This window comes from Salvelinus fontinalis, unplaced genomic scaffold (genome assembly GCF_029448725.1).
Source record: "Salvelinus fontinalis isolate EN_2023a unplaced genomic scaffold, ASM2944872v1 scaffold_1766, whole genome shotgun sequence".
NCBI classification, from domain to species: Eukaryota; Metazoa; Chordata; class Actinopteri; order Salmoniformes; family Salmonidae; genus Salvelinus; species Salvelinus fontinalis.
Genome location: NW_026601975.1, coordinates 1 through 20,080, shown reverse-complemented (window position 1 = coordinate 20,080; position 20,080 = coordinate 1). Strand labels below are relative to the sequence as shown.

Here is a 20,080-nt window from a genome sequence, read left to right as displayed (position 1 = left end):
GTTATGGTTAGGTAAAAGGGTAGGGACGTCCCGAGGATCCCAGATAGCAATGATTGGTGCTGCTGCGTCATCAGAAGCAGTCTCACGCATGCGTCTCTGTGAGCTTAAGCGGTCGAAGTGTCAGCAGCTAGCTACAGGCAGTGGCAAAAGAAAACCAGCTACAGTCCAGTGCTAGCCCCGACCACAGCAAGGACACAGGGCACATGAACAGTAGAATGGCTGCGTCTTCGAGCAGGGTAATGCTGGGGCCACTCGTTGCTGCAATCGACCAGGGAACGAGCTCGACGCGGTTTCTGGTGAGTTACAACCCCCCGCAGTCGCATTGAATGGTTCTTCTCGCCTAACGGGGAATGTCCTTTAAATAACCTAGTTAGACACCCGGTTGATTCCGTTATAACTCTCCGATATCCTTTTTTAATGTAGCCTATATAGTCGTACACATTCTAGTCCTATCGACGGAATGTTTGTGCTTTCTGCAGATTTGTTGTTTAGTAATCGTGCATTCATGCACAAACACGCAGTCCTGTAGTGGGACTAAGGGACAGTTAACTCAATTTTCCTAGCTAATTGACTAAATTACTGTCTTCCTCTTGGATGTAATTTCGGCTTGTAAATTCTGGAAGGGTGGTGTCCAATCTCGGTTGTTGCAGCCATTAGGCCTAAATCTCCAAATGGCTGGTGTGGTTGCAGGCTTTTTCTCCAGCAGAAATACTTGATTTAACACTAAGCACATGAACCTGATGGCTGGAGTGAAAGCCTGAACACACACACACACACCAGCCCTTTGTTGATAGGACTATCCTGTTCTAATGTGTAGCCGCTATAGAAATGCTGAGTCTGTAATTCATTCATTGTGCAGACCAGCACATCCTCCAGTGCCTGAGGTTTGTGTAACAGTAGGCATGAAGGGACTCTCTCCCTCACTCTGTCCCAGTCCTCCCCCTGCTGCTATCCCCCTATGGCATCTTCTTACCCCACATTGAAACCAGCTGTTGTGTCCTACGGAAGCCTGTTTGGACCAGAATGGACAGGTTGACAGGTCACCCCTAAAATCTCAAAATGTTTCACTAGCCCTCGGAAGGCAGGAAAGGAGGGGTGGGTGTGTGTGACAGCTAATGACTAACAAGGACACTTTTTGATTTGTTAAAGAGCTATCCGTGTTATTGTTGTCACATTTCCTGGAGAGGTGTCTGCTGTTGAGGATACTACTGTGATGGGGCATGGAGCTGTCTGTCTCGTCTCCTTTAACGCTGTCCCCTCTTCTCCCACAACTGATACATCATAACTCTGTGTGCTGTCTCTCCTGTTGTCGTCCGTCTCTCCTGTTTTCATCTGTTGTTTTTCAGTTCCACTCTGCGGTTTAGGTAGCAGAGATACTTTGGTCCAGGTGTTCACTCCTGTTCTCTTCTCATCCCCAGGTGTTCAATGCTAAAACAGCCGAGCTCCTCAGTCACCACCAGGTTGAGATCAACCAGAGTTTCCCCAAGGAAGGGTCGGTACATGCAGTCGTGTTGCCCCTACAAATCCCCTATTAGTTCCATTCAAACTGGATGACCTGTAACCTCTGAGGTCTATTAACCTCTGACCTTTAACCCTCTGTTTAGGTGGGTGGAGGAGGATCCCAAAGAGATCCTGCAGTCTGTGTACGAGTGTATGGAGAGAACCTGTGAGAAACTCACCCAGCTCAACATTGACATCTCCAACATCAAAGGTAAAACACACACACCACATACTGAACACACCCACGCAAACGCTTCCTCATACTACAGACTTTCACTCACGAAACGTGAACCTTTCTAGCCATTGGAGTGACCAATCAGAGAGAGACCACGTTGGTTTGGGACAAAGAGACAGGCGAGCCCCTCTACAATGCTATCGGTGAGATATGAATATGTGTTCACATCTCTTTCCTCATGACCTAAAGCCATCATCTAAGACCTGGAAGGATTTTAAAGACCCAGGTTGTGTTGGTTGTGTGCAGTGTGGCTGGACCTGCGGACCCAGTCGACCGTGGAGCGTCTGATCAACAAGACACCTGGGAGAAACAAGAACCATTTGAAGGTGAGACGCCGGGGAACACAGACTGCAGATAGTCATGTTTATATCAAGCCTAGCTTAAGTGTGTCCAAGAAACAATCCAACTATTCCAACTATCTGAAGTAAAACAAAAGAAGAAGCTTAGTTCTACCTCTCTGAGGTATGTGTTATAATTGTCCCCCCTCTCTGAGGTATGTGTTATAATTGTCCCCCCTCTCTGAGGTATGTGTTATAATTGTCCCCCCCCTCTGAGGTATGTGTTATAATTGTCCCCCCTCTCTCTGCTCAGCACAAGACTGGTCTCCCAATCAGTACGTACTTCAGTGCTGTGAAGCTTCGCTGGCTGATGGATAATGTGGACGAGGTCGCTGAGGCAGTCCTGACACACAGAGCCATGTTCGGCACCATCGACTCCTGGCTCATCTGGGTAGGAGGGACACACCTCTTTAGATGGGGTTTATGATGTCTGTGTGTGAGTGGTAAGGATAGGAAAGGCCACCATGGCCATCTGTCTATTCCAGGACAAGTTGTCCTCTGTTGTGTTTCTGACTAGATCCTACATGTGTCCAGTAATGTCTGTGCCCCCCCACAGTGCCTGACAGGTGTCTGTGTTTGCCCCCCCCACAGTGCCTGACAGGTGTTTGTTCCCCCCCCCCCCCCCCCCCCCAGTGTCTGACGGGTGTCTGTGTTTGCCCCCCACACAGTGTCTGACGGGTGTCTGTGTTTGCCCCCCACACAGTGTCTGACGGGTGTCTGTGTTTTCCCCCCACACAGTGTCTGACAGGTGTCTGTGTTTGCCCCCCACACAGTGTCTGACAGGTGTCTGTGTTTGCCCCCCACACAGTGTCTGACAGGTGTCTGTGTTTGCCCCCCACACAGTGTCTGACAGGTGTCTGTGTTTGCCCCCCACACAGTGTCTGACAGGTGTCTGTGTTTGCCCCCCACACAGTGTCTGACAGGTGTCTGTGTTTGCCCCCCACACAGTGTCTGACAGGGGGGAAGAGTGGGGGAGTCCACTGCACAGACGTGACCAACGCCAGCAGGACCATGCTGTTTAACATCCACACCCTGGACTGGGACCCAGAGCTCTGCAAGTAGGTGAACGTCCAATACATAGTGTACTCCCTCATACATGTCCATTCAGTGAGACAAACCATATCTTCTGTGTATTTACACCTGTTCCTGTTTTTGACACGTTCTTTCAGGTATTTTGATATTCCAATGGAGATTCTCCCAAAAGTGAGGAGTTCCTCAGAAATCTACGGCTTAATGGTAAGTCCCGTTGTCTTTGTGTGAGTGTCTGTGGGTTGGGAGAAGGTGAATTATGAAGTGTTGCTCTGTCTATTCAACATGCTTATGATTATTATGTAACTGAACCTGTGCTTAGCTGTACTTCTATCCAATCATAAGCATTTATGAATCACGTTCGTAGGGCATTTAGTCTGTTTTTCATAGTCTGTATTTGCTTGAGGTGTTGTCACAAGCATTCTTTTGTGTGTGTCCCTGTTGTCTATAGAAAATATGTTCTAGCCTGGTGAGTATTGGGGTCTTCATCGATGTCCTCATCACTGTTATTGCTATGTCAGAACGTGATCCCCAGTCATCTTGCTTCTGTGTCAAAGTGATTGAACCATCCAAAGGTGCATTTCCAAGCCATTGAGAAGACAATGGTTTGGTGTGTTGAGCAAGACTTTTGAAGGCTTTGAGACAAATATATTTATTTTTAGGGAGTTACGCCTCATCCTAAATGTACTTATATTGACCCCCCCTTTATTGTATAGGATATAAAGCATTTTAAAAGTTTGGGCGAAATAGATTTTCATGGTACACACATAGTATATATATATTACACACACAAGAGTATGTGGACACCCCTTCAAATTGGTGGAATCGGCTATTTCAGCCACACCAGTTGCTGACAGGTGTATAAAATCGAGCACACAGCCATGCAATCTCCATAGACAAACATTAACAGTAGAAGGGCCTTACTGAAGAGCTCAGTGACCTTCAACATGGCACTGTCAGGATGCCACCTTTCCAACAAGTCAGTTCGTCAAATGTCTGCCCTGCTAGAGCTGCCCTGGTCAACTGTAAGTGCTGTTATTGTGAAGAGGAACTGTCTAAGAGCAATAATAGCTCAGCTGCGAAATGGTAGGCCACACAAGCTCACAGAACGGGACCATCAAGTGCTGTAGAGCGTAAAAATCGTCTGTCCTCGGTTGCAACACTCACTACTGAGATCCAAACTGCCTCTGGAAGCAACGTCAGCACAATAACTGTTTGTTGGGAGCTTCATGAAATGGGTTTCCATGACCGAGCAGCCACAAACAAGCTTAAGATCACCATGCGCAATGCCAAGCGTCTGCTGGAGTAAAGCTCGCCACCATTGGATTCTGGAGCAGTGGAAACGTGTGAATCACGCTTCACCATCTGGCAGTCCGACGGATGAATCTGGGTTTGCTGGATGCCAGGAGAACGCTACCTACCCCAATGCATTGTGCCAACTGTAAAGTTTGGTGGATGAGGAATAATGTTGTGGGGCTGTTTTTCATGGGTTGCGCTATGCCCCCTAGTTCCAGTGAAGGGACATATTAACGCTACAGCATACAATGATTATTCTAGACGATTCTGTGCTTCCAACTTTGTGGCAACCGTTTGGGGATGGCCCTTTCCTGTTTCAGCATGACAATGCCCCTGTGCACAAAGTGAGGTCCATACAGAAATAGTTTGTCGAGATCTGTGTTGGAGAACATGACTGGTTTGCACAGAGCCCTGACTTTAACCCCATCAAACACCTTTGGGATGAATTGGAACGCCGACTGCGTGCTAGGCCTAATCGCCCAACATCAGTGTCCGACCTCACTAATGAGGTCCCCGAAGTCTTCCCAGAAGAGTGGAGGCTGTTATAGCAGCAAAGGGGGGGACCAACTCCATATCAATAACCATGGTTTTGGAATGAGATGTTGGATGAGCAGGTGTCCACATACTTTTGTAGTGTATTTGTAAAACACATCTTGAGTAGTCAGGTCCGACTGAAACTGACGTTCACCAAACCGTCCTGGATCAGATTGGAAATGTACTGGATGGGTGTGTGCTTCCTGCTCCTGTCGTGGCATGCCGCTCTGCTACTGTGGATGATGCCGCCCTACACCTCACTGTAATGCCCCACACCTTGCCCAGGTGTTCAGTGGGCTGCTGTCTACTTCCTGTCTGGCTGCTCCTCATCCTGTTGACGTGTTTCTACAAGTTGTCCCGTAAATCTCTTCACTCTTCCACTCAGTTCCATTTCGGTCGGCTCAGTTCCATTTCGATCCCTAGCCCCTTTTGGTGATTGAGGGTTATAGTGAGTTCAATGGGAGTGAAGATATTTGACTTGTTTCTTAAACCATTTGTCTCCAAGACAACCACATTCGTCTGTCTCCTTCATGCTCTTTGATTGGCTGTATGGAGAACTTGTGTTGGCTATAGCACCATACTGTATAGTAAAACACTTGTACAGTCTGTCTGTACACAAGCAACACTTCTACGGCAGCCTGAAACATCAAACTGGCATGGCGTTTTATACAGGGAAGAGTCTTGCTTTGCTGGGTCTTGTGGTAACAGAGTTGGCCAGAATTTTAAGCTGTGAAGCGGTTTCATTTTTCTAACGTTTTGTTTCTTTGACAGAAATCGGGCTCTCTTAGTGGCATACCCATCTCAGGGGTAGGTTTTGAAACATCCTGTCTTACTCTATTCAAGGTCTCTTATTACATTTCCTGATGTTATGAGGAGTGATTGGCACCTGTTCCCACCAATCTGAAGGATCTTTGTTTACAGTGTCTTGGGGACCAATCGGCTGCTCTTGTTGGACAGATGTGCTTTCAGGAAGGGCAGGCCAAAAACACGTAAGACTTCTCTCCATAGGTTTTTCATAGCTGGTGATATAACCATATATTTGGGATGTACTGTAAGATAGTTTTGAGATATTTTGCTGTGATAAACGTCAGTGACCAGGTATGACTATCTTTCAGATATGGAACTGGCTGCTTTCTACTCAGAAACACTGGAGCCAAGGTGATTTTCTTCCAAATGATCTTTATAAAAATAAGATGTGGAACATTCATCTGTGACATCACTCAGCCTAGACAGGCATTTGCCTATCTCTTGAAAGATCTGTTTAACTTATCATGTTATCTTTTGCAGCCTGTCATGTCGGAGCATGGCCTACTAACCACGGTGGCGTACAAACTAGGTCGGGACAAACCTGCCTGCTACGCACTAGAGGTAGGCATGGATCATAGATTAAACTTGTACAGCACTATTATGCAGTCATCGCTGACCTGATTGGTCTGTTGTCAGTTCTATTTTCTGATTGGTCCTTAATTCCCCTACTGGTCTATGATTGGTCGTTGCCAGGGCTCAGTGGCCATAGCGGGGGCTGTGGTTCGCTGGCTGAAGGACAACCTGGGGATCATTCAGACTTCCACAGAGCTGGGTAAGGGGAAGTCCTGTCCTTCACAACACTAGTAGAGGGGTGTGTTCCAGAACACCTCATGACATAACTCCCTCTCGTCTCCATACCTTGTCTCCTTTCCTCCTCGTTTCCTTCATCCTCAGAGAAACTGGCGGCTTCAGTGGGCACGTCGTATGGTTGTTACTTTGTCCCGGCGTTCTCTGGTCTGTACGCCCCCTACTGGGAGCCCAGTGCACGAGGGTGAGTACTAGAACAACTTGGATTCAGCATAGTCTTTAAATGAGCTCATTCTCTTTCCCTTACATTTGGTCAAGAAGGAACGTTAAATCAACAAGTGTAAAATAACTTATCTCGCTCTCATACACAGGATAATCTGTGGTCTGACTCAGTTCACTAACAAGAGTCACCTGGCCTTCGCTGCATTGGAAGCTGTCTGTTTTCAGACTCGAGAGATCCTGGATGCGATGAACCAGGACAGTGGCATCCCTCTGACCCAGCTCCAGGTGGACGGGGGCATGACCTCCAACAGACTACTGATGCAGCTGCAAGCTGATATACTCTGCATCCCCGTTGGTAAGAGACTCTCTCTCTGTTTCTTTCTCTATAAGTCTGTCTGTCTCTCTCTCTCGTTCACACAAACTATGTTAATGTTAATATCAACAATGATGAGGAAGAATGTGTTGTCTGTAGTGAAGCCCTCCATGCCTGAGACCACTGCCCTGGGGGCGGCCATGGCTGCGGGGGCAGCAGAGGGGGTCAGTGTCTGGAGCCTGCGTCCTGAGGACCTCAGTGAGGTCACCTCTGAGAAGTTTGAGCCACAAATCAACCCTGAAGGTAAGGGACATGTAAAGCACTGTTACCTTATTTCAATACTAGCAGTTCCTATTTGTTTGAACACAGACATACAGTAACAGTCAAGTTTAGACACCTACTCATTTTAAGGGTTTTTATTTATTTTTTACTATTCTAAATTTTTAAATAATAGTGAAGACATCAAAACTATGAAATAACACATGGAATCATGTAGTTACCAAAAAAGTGTTAAATAAATCAAAATATATTTTAGATTCTTCAAAGTAGCCACCCTTTGCTTTGACAGCTTTGCACACTCTTGGCATTCTCTCAACCAGCTTCACCTGGAATGCTTTTCCAACTTGAAGGAGTTACCACATATGCTGAGCACTTGTTGGCTATTTTTCCTTCACTCTGCGGTCCAACTCATCCCAAACCATCTCAATTGGATTGAGGTCGGGTGATTGTGGAGGCCAAGTCATCTGATGCAGCTCTCCAACACTCTCCTACTTGGTAAAATAGACCTTACACAGCCAAGAGGTGTGTTGGGTCATTGTCCTGTTGAAAAACAAATGATAGTCCCACTAAGCGCAAACGAGATGGGATGGCGTATCGCTGCAGAATGCTGTTGTAGCCATGCTGGTTAAGTGTGCCTTGAATTCTAAATAAATCAGTGTCACCAGCAAAGCACCCCCACACCTCCTCCATGCTTCACGGTGGGAACCACCACACCCCTACACCTCCTCCATGCTTCACGGTGGGAACCACCACATGTGGAGATCGTCCGTTCACCTACTTTGCATCTCACAAAGACACGGCAGTTGGAACCACAAATCTCACATTTGGACTCATCAGACCAAAGGACAGATTTCCACCGGTCTAATATCCATTGCTCGTGTTTCTTGGCCCAAGCAAGTCTCTTCTTATTGGTGTCCTTTTAGTAGGGGTTAGTAGGGCTTTGCAGCAATTTGACCATGAAGGCTTGATTCACACAGTCTCCTCTGAACAGTTGATGTTGAGATGTGTCTGTTACTTGAAATCTGTGACGCATTTATTTGGGCTGCAATCTGAAGTGCAGTTAACTCTAATGAACTTATCCTCTGCAGTAGAGGTAACTCTGGGTCTTCCTTTCCTATGGCGGTCCTCATGAGAGCCAGTTTCATCATAGCACTTGATGGTTTTTGTGACTGCACTTGAGGAAACTTTCAAAGTTCTTGAAGTGTTCCGGATTGACTGACCTTCATGCCATAAAGTAAACATATTTCTAAAATAATAATATTGAACCTTTTTATTTAACTAGGCAAGTCAGTTAAGAACAAATTCTTATTTACAATGACAGCATAGCCCGGACGATGCTGGGCCAATTGTGTGCCGCCCTATGGTACTCCCAATCACAGCCAGTGACGCCTCTAGCACTGAGATGCAGTGACTTAGACCACTGTGCCACTCGGGAGCCCTGTGATGGACTGTTTCTAATATTTGAGCTGTTCTTGCCATAATATGGATTTCATCTTTTACCAAATAAGGCTATCTTCTGTATACCACCCCTACCGTGTCACAACGCAACTGATTGGCTCAAACATATTAAGAAGGAAAGAAATTCCACAAATGTACTTTTAACAAGGCACACCTGTTAATGCATTCCAGGTGACTACCTCATGAAGCTGGTTGAGAGAATGCCAAGAGTGTGCAAAGCTGTCAAGGCAAAGGGTGGCTAGTTTGAAGAATCTCAAAATATAAAATATATTTTGATCTAACATTTTTTTTGGTTACTACATGATTCCATATGTGTCATTTCATAGTTTTGATGTCTTCACTATTATTCTACAATTTAGAAAATAGTAAAAATCAAAACCCCTGGAATGAGTAGGTGTTGACTGGTACTGTAGGTTAAAAGTATTGGTCTCTATCAATTCTGGAGGTAAGGCACACCACTGTTACCTTATTTCATTGCTAGCAGTTCCTTTTTGTTTGAACACAGACATGGGTCAAGTATTTGTCTGTCTCTCTGTCTCTCTATGAACCCTGGAGGTCAGGGAGCCTATGGTAAGGACAATATACATGAACACAGCAAACAACTGCAGAATGTTTGCTGTTGTGCCCATGTGAATAAATGGGATTATGTATTTATTTCTGTCTTTCTCTCTCCCCCTCTCTCGTTCTCTCCTCTCTCTGCTCTGTAGAGAGTGAGTTTCGATATGCTCGCTGGAAGAAGGCCGTACAGAGAGCCATGAACTGGGAAACCACTGAACCCATCTCTAATGGAAATGGTAGGGACTGTTCTCCACTTCAATACTGACCGGTTTAATGTAGGCTGGTCCATAATAGCAATGTGAATAACAACAATGGACAGTAAGACTGAACAGTGGCGCCCTTAATGAATACAGTGATAGACTGGGTGGCTTTTCCAATTCCTAAAAACACAGTAAACTTCTAAACTGGAGAAAAAGTCCAAGACATTGTAATCTAGAGTGGCAAAATTGTTGTTGAGCTGTAGCCTGGTCCCAGGCCTGTTTGTGCTGTTTTGCCAACTCTTATGGTCATCGTCACGCCAATGACCGTAGCAGTTGGCAAGACAGTATAAATAAAGGGATCTTGGAACAGGCTAGTTAAGCTGTACCCAGAGGTGGTAATTCTGTGTCCCGCTGTCTCTCTCTCTCCTCTGTCTTGCTTGAATTGGACCTGGGTTTGGACATCGTCCAGGTGAAACTAGTATCTTCAGTAGTGTCCCACTGGGCTTTTACATTCTGGGTAGCATGTTAATGTTAATTGGAGCAAAATACATCGCAGGTCAGTGTCTGCTTTAGTGTGGATGGGCTAACAGTGCATGAGAGAGGAAGTGTGTGTGACGTACATGTACTTTGTATGAGCAAGGATGAATGAATCTGACTGAACATTGTGTGTGTACTCTATCATACAGACTAGCTTTTGGTTGATCTGAGGGATGCAGTGGTGTGTGGTTAATCTGTATGCTTTGCTCTAACAGTTAGACTGACTAGCTAGCTCTGCCAACCTGCAGCTACTGCAAGAATCACATGCTTTACCTGATTGTTTCTCCTGCAGTAACACCATAGCACCTGCTAGCTCTTCCTTCCACAACTTAGCGATAGTACCAGATTGCATTCTTGCTTCAGCTGCATGACATTACCCTGTAGATTCAATCCCTAGCATGTATAGCAAAACATCCCCTCTTATGTGGCCTGGTGGTATTCAACTTTTCTCTCTGTTTTGTTTTTACCCAGGCCACAAGTAGACTGTGGCCCGTGATGCATTGCAGCGGCTCAGAAGGGGCGGGTCCAGGAAAGGACACATCCTGCTTTCTCCAGTTTTACCGGACCACTCCCTCCCCGTACCTTTGGTTGAATGGCCAAAACACACATTCCATGTCAACGCTCCAATCCAACCGTTACCTGGAAACCCAACTGTTGGCCTGGAGCCTAGTGGCTGATGGGAACTGTAGTGTGGAATGGACCCAGTATGAATAAATCTGGTGTTTAGGAATGATGTTGCTCTAGATCCTAATGGACACTGCTCTTCTTGTGTGAATGGGCGGTGTAGTGACTGTGGGGTGGTGAATATGGGTTGTGTATGCAATATCTATCCATGTCATTTTTGGTTCCTTATTTTTGTCAACGATCAGTTTGTTGAAGGATATTCACTAATGTAGTGCTATTCACGGAACACAATTCTTATCTAATCCAAAAACACAATCTGTCAATTGTGACATTGCCCTGCTGTCACGGTCACACATCCCTCTCTTCACTGTTGTGCTTGAATGAGTTCTCCCAAAGTTATGTTGGAAAGGTAGCCTGATGTTGGTAAGGGCCTCACAATGAACTGCAATGTGGGTTTCTGGAGCACTTTTTAGATTTTGTTCTGGGTTTGTCTAGTATGTAAATGGTCTGAGAGAGAAACCCTTTTCTAACCCTGTTGAACCCACTGCCTGCTGAGACCATTTGGGTTGGAGAGCAGAACTTGAATGTCATGGCCCCAAGAAATGGTAATGCAGGGTTATTGTAAAGGACTAGTGTTTGTGTAAAGAAAGTTTAGGTTACTTTTATAAGTTGCCATGTATATAGACTGTTTAACGATGTAGTTGCCCCTATGCACTGATCTGGGGGTGGTTAGTGTGCCCCCCTATGGAGGACTGGGGTAAGGTAAGCTGATCCTAGATCTGTGCTCTGGGGAAACTTAACTTCTAAGTGAGGGTTTGTCCCATATGGTACACTGTTCTCTATGTTGAGTATAACCTTTGACCTGGACCCATTTGGGACGCAGCCTGAGTAAGAGACCCATTGTTTATCTATGATTTAATGTACCAAAAAGAAATGACTCTATGGCAACTGAATACTGCTGTAAATTTGGCCAATGGATGTCTTTGAATGCATTGTCCAGAGTAAGCAAAATTGATATAAAAGGTTTCAGTTTGGAAGACACCAGACATTAAAGGCAGAATTCAATCCATATCTTGGAAGATATGCTGGATTGAAATTAAGGCAATGTTCAGAGACTGCATTCACGGTATACGTTGACTCAATCGCTAATTACCTTTACATTTTGACACGGACCTTCCGCGATACGGATTGAATCCAGGAAGGCAGCACAGTTCTTGTGTCTGACTACTGATTCGAATCTTCCTTTAAATATACTTGCAAGTAATTTAAATTCTTACCCATTTAATATGAAGTAAAATGGAGACCAGTATTGTTCTGAAAGGAACTTTCAAGCCACTCGAGGGTTAATTGATTTCTTTGATTACTATTGTCATCAGGTATGATTTTGCATCTAGCTGACCCCTGTACTGTGGATATGTATATTTTTCATGTGGTGTATATTATGAGATGAACAACCAGTTGTCCAAATGTCAGCCTGTACAGACCTGCATATCAGGGTTAGGAAAATGACATTCATTTTGAAAAATACTGCTGATTTTGAAATAAAATTGTTTATTTTATTATCACTAACAACTCAGAATTACTATAAGCTATCCAAAATAATATCACGGTATACATTTCCCCCATCACAGGAGCTGGTGTTCCAGGTAACTTAACACAACTATTCATCAGTCATTTTTCAAGCAGTTTACTACAACAACAAAAAACACGTTTGCAATAACTTTGTTGTAAATAAACAGATTTTCACTAGCACAGGTTAACCCTTTGTGGTCTGCCACAGTCCTTCTCCTTTGGCCTGTTGGTGGCCATCTTGATTTCCCAGAAGGCACTGGGAGAGGCCCTGTGTGATGAGGTCAGTGTCTCTGTGGGCTACATTCCAATGTTCATCCTAGCATACTACAGTACTTAAAATGCTTGCCCAATACATTGCTTCATTGGAATGTAGCAGTTGTATGCTAGTGTGGCTATTGGAACAGAACCTTGTTGAAGCTGAGTCGCTGTACTTTATCAGTGGTTGGATGTAGAACTGCAGTGGGTCTGCTTCATACCTCTCAATGGTTTTCCTGGCCCTGTATTCAGGTCAGAGTGGATGAAGGGAAGTACACCACTCAAGAGGTTGTGGCTACATGAGCATGTCTGTCTCCTCCAGAGAGGCCTCGCTCATCACAGAGTCCTCGCTCTCGTCCTTATCACAGAGAGCGTCCCCCGCTGTCCTCTTCACACCCTTCTGCTTCGACAGGGCGACTGCGTAGCGGATGGTGTACATGTTCCAGTCACAACTGCACAGGATACAGAGACAAATGAACACGACCACATTCCACACTGTTACAGGACACCCACACAGATCTGTAACAGTCTGAACCGAGATGGAGAGAAAACATAACTTTGAGTTAAAAAAAGAGAGATGTGTAGTATATTTGAACTTACAGTTTCGAGAGATCCTCAAAGTGCTTTTGAATACTCTTCTGCAGTGACTGAATGGTGGGAAGAATGGCTCCAGACCTGATCAGCACAAAACAGTGTTTAGCAGTCTGCCCTCTGCTGTGGCTTCACAATCCTTTATCTAAATGACTACAAGATGCCATTTCTCCTCAGTAAATGTTGAACTCTTTTTGATATGGAAGGTAAGCCTGTTATTTCTATGGTGTGTTTGTGGCCAGCAGTACCCACCTGGTTTTGATTTTCTGTCCATGCTGCGTGAGGAGAGACTGGGACCAGCTCAGGTAGAACTGCAGGTGACCACATCGCTCCAGGGCTGATGCTATGAAACCTAACAGTTTCTCTACATAGACATCAGGCAGGGAGCCGCACACCACGGCGACTAAAACACACAGAGAGGACATGCTGATGGCGTGTGACTACACCCATGATAATCTAACAAAAAACAAACTCTTACATCCTCCAAGACCCAACCTCTCATTTTTACAAACAAGTACAGATCGCAGCACTTCTGACCAGAAATTAAAGTCACATGACACCTTCACGGAAACAGAAATGCCCATGAGCACTCACTCTGGTGGTGTGGCACGGCCTCCAAGACTTCTTGTGTGAGGGCGGTCTCGTTGAGGCGGAACGCCAGCACGATGGCTGCCGCCCACTCGGCCTGGCGCAGCTGTCGACGGACACTGACGGGGGTCACGTCCAGGTCAAGGTCGTAGGGGTCAAACACCAGCGCCCCGTCCAGAGAGTAGGTCAGCAGGCCCTCCGTGGAGGTAGCAGCCCAGCTACGACCTGAGAGAGGTGGAGGGGAAAGAGAGAAGAGAGAGGTGGAGGGGAAAGAGAGAAGAGAGAGGTGGAAGGGAAAGAGAGAAAAGCATTACATTGGATATCCGTGGTACAGAACGATGCACCAGGTGGGCTCTTCAGCAGAACCAGCTCAGATAAGACACTTGTAATCCTGATACTAACCAGTAGGAGAGAAGCGGAGAGAGCTCACTCTGATTTCAGGCTTGAAATGGCGAGAGCTCATGTCTCCTTTCCTAACCCCTGGCAGACTGAGCTCTACCCCGTCCCCATCACCCACCCCCTCATCCACCAGCGCCAGACTCCCAAACTCTGTCATTTTCCTCCGGTCCAAGAACTCCTGAAGGAGACAGAAAACAGACAAGATCAATCTCACGCAACATCTGACTAGAAGACTGCTAGCCGCCATTCTACTAGCACAGTGTACTGTATATATGCTCTGTAGGTGTGCTGTATACATGCTCTGTAGGTGTACTGTATAAATGCTCTGAAGGTGTACTGTATATATGCTCTGAAGGTGTACTGTATATATGCTCTGAAGGTGTACTGTATATATGCTCTGAAGGTGTGCTGTATATATGCTCTGTAGGTGTGCTGTATATATGCTCTGAAGGTGTACTGTATATATGCTCTGAAGGTGTACTGTATATATGCTCTGAAGGTGTGCTGTATATATGCTCTGTAGGTGTACTGTATATATGCTCTGAAGGTGTACTGTTAATATGCTCTGAAGGTGTACTGTATATATGCTCTGTAAGTGTACTGTATATATGCTCTGTAGGTGTACTGTATATATGCTCTGAAGGTGTACTGTATAAATGCTTTGTAGGTGTACTGTATTTATGCTCTGTGCCTGTGGTCAGTACTGTACCTCCATGGCGTCCAGGGACAGGTTGCAGGAGATCTCAAACTTCTTCATGAGGATCTGTTCTCTGATGTTGTAGATGCAGACAAACTTGGACTGGCCTCCAGCCAGGATGGACTCCCCGTCTGCAGAGTAGCACAGCGACGTGAAGGACCTGGAATACACAGTACGGGTGGCCACACTTAATGCCCGAAGGGAAACTGTGAGGTAATTGCTAAGACGCTGCTAGGGAAATTAACTGTTGGTCCAATAACCAGAACACTGGCAGAAACACACAGGTTACTCCACTCACTTGCCCTTGGCGGACTGTTTGGAGGTGATCTTCTCGGTCTCCTTGCGTCCCATCTCCAGGTCGTGGCGTCCGCTGACCGAGCCTGTCTGATTGGCTGACTGGGGGTTCCAGAAGGAGATCTCTCCGTCCAGCGTGGCCACGGCCAGCTCCTGACCATCCGGCCGGTACGACACCGCCAGGCCTGCACAACCAATCGGAGACAGAGACATTCATTCAGTGTTTCCCCTACTACCATTACTTCCGCTGAATCCCAGATCGTCTCTACACTCAGCCACACTATGACTAAGTGTCTGTCTGGAAACAACTAACAACTCTGGATTAGGAAAATGACGAAGAAATGCTCATTTAGCAGAAAACTATCCCATTAACATGACTGTCAGTCAGAGAGCTGTAGAAGGGACTGAGGGGTGACTGAGGCGGGGCTTACCGTCAGAGGTGAGACGGAGCGTCTCTTTGGTCTGCCAGCTGTCCATCATGTCCCAGAGGCGGACCGTCTTGTCCCATGATGCACTGGCCAGGATGGACTGCACCGGGCTGAAGCACAGACAGCTCACCGGGCCCTCGTGGCCCCCCAGGACCTCTAGCAGGCGTCCAGTCTGCATGGACCAGATGAAGACCTCGAAGGAGTCCTGGGCCCCAGCGCTCACCAGGTCCCCGCTCGGGTCCACCGCCAGAGACGAGAACTGGGCCGGCCGCGGAGACGTGAACGTCCGGAAGTTACGGTACCTGTGTAGATACAGTAGTTCCAGACAATCAACTATCAGTATGAACCACTCATTAACCATAGAGCCTGTTTCTCTATGAAACCTTCCTAGTGTATGTAATTGAAAGGGAAAACATGTTTCTGGGAAGACTTATATAATGTTACATTGCTAGTTGTTTTAATTGAAAGGGTGAGTATTGTGCATGTCTGTCAAACAGGTTTGTGGTGTGGTGTGTAGGGGTGGGGTGAAGCTGCCTTCACCAGGTGTGTTCTCTTACCTGTGCAGGTCGAAGGCTCGGACCGTTCCATCCAGGGAGGCGCTGACGATGACAAAGCCTCTGGAGGTGAAGGTGACGTTAGTGACAGAGCTGGTGTGTTCTGTGAAGGTGACGAAGCACAAGCCGCTGGTCATGTTCCACACTTTCACCTGAAACACAGAAAACCATCAGCATTCACATGCCTGTTTGAAAACACAGGAAATCCTGCTGTTGTTACCTAACCATAGAATCATTTGGGGGGTGCTTATATTAGTTGTGTAATGAAATTGTGTTTCTTGCAAAACTCAACTTCCCCTAAAGCTCCCGCAGGGAGTGGGGTCATGGCCAGGGTCACCATTTTCATGACCTTGGTATTCCAAAAACGTTGTATCATTCAGCCAAACACGTGGTTTGGCACAACAGAACAACTGAGATGCAGCAGCTAACAGGCCACGGAGAAAAATGTATAAGAACTCACTTTCCCATCATCCCCTCCTGTAGCGATGTACTGTCCGTCGGGGGAGTAAGCCAGGGCGGCCATGTTGTTGAAGTGTCCCTGCTGTTTGAACACGTAGGATTCACTCTGCCACTCCCACACCAGCAGCTGGCCCAGACCTGGACAACACACAAGGCAACGTGTCACACGGGTAATTGATGATACTTTGTTCCTGTGTTAAACACTGCAAGTTTGAATGTGCTATTTGGGTATGTTAATTGAGACACCATGAGACCATACCTGAGCAGCCAAAGCCTATCCAGTCGCCAGAGCTGTTCATTGACACTGTGGCGATCCTCTGGTCTGAGATACTGAGAGTACACATGAAAACATACAGGCTCAGCTATTGCTACTAGCCAATAATACTAGTACAACAAAACCTAATTGTCCTAACAACTTATGATGAATGACACCCACGAGTAAGAACTGCAGGCTTGGGGGCTGAATGAAACTGGTCATTGAGTGGTTCAACAGTCGAGGAGTTAGTGTGTGTGTGTCCGTGTGTGTGACCCCTGACCTTAGGGAGTGGATGAGGTTGAACTCGGGCAGTTCATGGAGATGGAAGATCCCCGAGGCGAACCCAGTCACCAGGATGTGCGTGGGCTTGTGGAACGCTGCAGCCGTCAGGTTGTTGAAGTCACCCTCCTTGTTGAAGAAGTGTCTGATGGAGACCAACACAACAGGCAGCGTCCAATCAGAAACCAACCTCACATTGGTAACACTCAGTCGGCCCAAAACAAATGTAAGTATCATCAGTCTTTATTTGTAAATCGCTTGGTAAGACTTGGTTAGACTCATGGCCAGGCAAACCGTCGAGGCAGTATGCTGCTGTACCACAGATACTTCAACATGTTTGTGAGGTGACATACTTGCTCCTCTGTTTGTATCTGACGTTCTTGGTTCCCTCCTTCTCCTTGGGTCTCTCTCCTTTCCCTCTGATCACCTCTCCTCTGGGCTCTTCCTCCTCTCTTTCTCCTCTCTCCTCCTCTCCTCTCTCCACTGGTAGCATGGTCTTTCTCAGAACCAGCCCGTCCAGCTCCGTATCACTCTCCCACACACACAGCGTCCCGTCCTGGCTCACTGTGTACAACTGGAACACACACATATTCAGCAGGTCACTATGGAAACATGTACACACACACACTTAAAGGGATACTTTGGGGTTTTGGCATGCTAGCAGATACCCTTACACTTCAAGTCATTGTGCTACCTCTAACGTCCTTCATACTGGACACAGAGACATAAACATGGTGTTCAGCAGTTTGTCAGATTCTGGGGAAGTACACAAAGGACCTCGTTGCCAACATCCGAAGTATCCCTTTAACTCACATACGGTAAATGATGCACAACCACATGCAGGTTCCAATCTGCAAACACACACAGGGCACATAGAGAAAGCCAGAACATGTTGGACACAGAGAAGGGCTGAGGGGGAAACCCGAGAGAGAACACTCACATCTAAACTGTCCTTCTCGAAGAAGCAGCCCACTATGAGGTCCTTGTGTCCCCCCAGAGAGTAGTAGATGAGGTTGGACCAGCGTTCGGCTCCAAACACCCAGGTAGACATGTCTTTGCTGCCCACCACAAAGCACCTGCGTGGGAAACAGAGTTAAGGCAGGGGGTTTCTCTATACTACAATTATATAATGAAGGGTCACAAGACTGTATACAGGGGGATGCTAAACTCCAGTGGTAGGGGTAAGCAGTGTTAGCTGGTTTTCCATTGCCAGGTGACATGAAACATGTTCTAGGTGGGCCAGTGGCTCACTTGGAGTCGTCGGTCCAGTCGATGCAGGTGGTCTCATCGTAGGGTCCGTAGTAGCTCTTGTCCAAGACAAAGGCATTGAACTCCCGGTTCCTCCCGGGAGCGTGGTACATCAACGCTACATTCTCCTTGGTTACCACAAACTTCCTGAGGACCAGGAGAGAGGCACACCAACAGACATTAGGCTACATCAGCTGATGTAATGATGTAGCAATGCAGCGTGTGTCATGATGAGTGAGGGACTGACCTGCCATCAGGAGAGAAGCGGATACTGGCCACAGGTTTGTGGAAGTGGAAGTGATGGAGAACAGCCCTTGTGATCAGGCTGACCAGCAATGCTGCTCCATCTTCATCCACCAGTATAGCCAGGTTCCCATCAGGGGAGAGGCCGACACAGGTGATGTTCTTGGCAGTGGACACTGGCAGTGTCTCTGACTTGTTGCTGTTAGAAAGAGAACGTGATCAGTCAGTCTGTTCTCCAAACGCAATAAGTTACAAATGTATTTTAATCAACAGTCTTGTAAAGGAATCTAGCTATAACATGTAGCTAGTTATCAGATACTAGGAATCTAGATATAACATGTAGCTAGTTATCAGATACTAGGAATCTAGCTATAACATGTAGCTAGTTATCAGATACTAGGAATCTAGCTATAACATGTAGCTAGTTATCAGATACTAGGAATCTAGATATAACATGTAGCTAGTTATCAGATACTAGGAATCTAGCTATAACATGTAGCTAGTTATCAGATACTAGGAATCTAGCTATAACATGTAGCTAGTTATCAGATACTAGGAATCTAGCTATAACATGTAGCTAGTTATCAGATACTAGGAATCTAGCTATAACATGTAGCTAGTTATCAGATACTAGGAATCCTGTAATCAGATGCTATCTTACTTTTTTAGATCAAAGACAGAGATGCGGTTTCCCACCGGACTTATCACAGAGTTGCCATCCTTGGAGAAACTCAGATTCCCATGACGATACACAGCTCCCAACAAATTGGAAAACTAGAGGCAGAAATTAGAAAGATTAGCTAGCTAACTAACTAAAATGCTAGCAAGCAGATACAATCTACTAAGTGGTATCACTTACCCTGTAAGCAAACTTCATGTTGGTAGTTGTTCCCTATATTTGTTATTATTTAAATTATCATAAACATCACAGAAAGAGTACATTCATTTATTTCAAGCATGCCACACATGTGTCGGTATGTTGACAGTAGTCATTTCCGTGTATAAAAAGGGACATTTACGAGTTGTTAGGGAAATCTACAGAGCCCTCTAACGTTGAGGAGGGTAAATGCACGTGAAAGTGAAAAGTTACAAATATTTTTTTGAGACCATACAAAACTCCTCAAGGTGACTTTAATAAACTGGTATGTTACACAATTTAAATAGCCTCCTATATTGCCATACATATCCGTGGGAACCCCATAACCCTGAGTCATAAGCAAAGCTTTGTAGCTTTACATTGTGCAGACGGATACACTTGTAAAGAATGTTAATCCAATTACAAAGTAGGTTAGATGATGTTTACTCTTGACAGATTAACATATTAGGAACAAAGACTAAACAATCAGCTCCCTGCAGACAAAGTGCACATTATTTACCTAAAGGATTGTCCTAGAACATTGATCATAAGATGTAATTGTGCATCAGAACTGAATGCAGTCTACTGCATACACCAATCCTGTCTGCCCCAATAATTAATTCACAATAGATAGTCCCCAACTACCAGGCAACAGAGAGAGGGGGGAGACAGAGATGGAGAGAG

At 46.0% G+C, this 20,080-nt stretch overlaps 2 protein-coding genes across 5 annotated transcripts; one reads left to right on the top strand and one right to left on the bottom strand.

Annotated features, from left to right (window-relative positions):
- The first annotated feature begins 24 nt into the window (after nucleotides 1-24).
- On the top strand, nucleotides 25-12,403 carry LOC129849940 (glycerol kinase-like). Of its 4 annotated transcripts, XM_055916612.1 has the most exons (20): nucleotides 34-296; nucleotides 1,419-1,492; nucleotides 1,605-1,711; nucleotides 1,801-1,878; nucleotides 1,982-2,061; nucleotides 2,327-2,464; nucleotides 3,022-3,131; nucleotides 3,243-3,309; nucleotides 3,554-3,571; nucleotides 5,704-5,739; nucleotides 5,854-5,921; nucleotides 6,048-6,090; nucleotides 6,220-6,300; nucleotides 6,433-6,511; nucleotides 6,634-6,730; nucleotides 6,858-7,063; nucleotides 7,181-7,324; nucleotides 9,466-9,552; nucleotides 9,986-10,072; nucleotides 10,525-12,403. In XM_055916612.1, the coding sequence occupies exons 1-20, from the start codon at nucleotides 204-206 to the stop codon at nucleotides 10,533-10,535; spliced, it is 1,704 nt and encodes a 567-aa protein (XP_055772587.1). In that variant the 5' UTR covers nucleotides 34-203; the 3' UTR covers nucleotides 10,536-12,403. The 4 variants fall into 4 exon arrangements, with proteins under 4 accessions (XP_055772590.1, XP_055772588.1, XP_055772586.1 ...); XM_055916615.1 differs by lacking the exon at nucleotides 9,986-10,072 and having other exon boundaries at nucleotides 25-296; XM_055916611.1 differs by lacking the exon at nucleotides 10,525-12,403 and having other exon boundaries at nucleotides 26-296; nucleotides 9,986-10,104.
- LOC129849939 (periodic tryptophan protein 2 homolog) lies at nucleotides 12,209-19,543 on the bottom strand. The gene is made up of 18 exons (XM_055916610.1): nucleotides 19,400-19,543; nucleotides 19,202-19,314; nucleotides 18,545-18,739; nucleotides 18,301-18,444; nucleotides 17,990-18,125; nucleotides 17,403-17,623; nucleotides 17,051-17,194; nucleotides 16,774-16,844; nucleotides 16,516-16,652; nucleotides 16,059-16,207; nucleotides 15,505-15,803; nucleotides 15,078-15,258; nucleotides 14,792-14,939; nucleotides 14,086-14,260; nucleotides 13,690-13,908; nucleotides 13,348-13,498; nucleotides 13,105-13,179; nucleotides 12,209-12,956 (listed from the first exon to the last, which is right to left on the bottom strand). Exons 1-18 carry the CDS (start codon nucleotides 19,415-19,417, stop codon nucleotides 12,800-12,802), a joined length of 2,733 nt encoding a protein of 910 aa, XP_055772585.1. The 5' UTR covers nucleotides 19,418-19,543; the 3' UTR covers nucleotides 12,209-12,799.
- Between the last annotated feature and the right edge of the window lie 537 nt (nucleotides 19,544-20,080).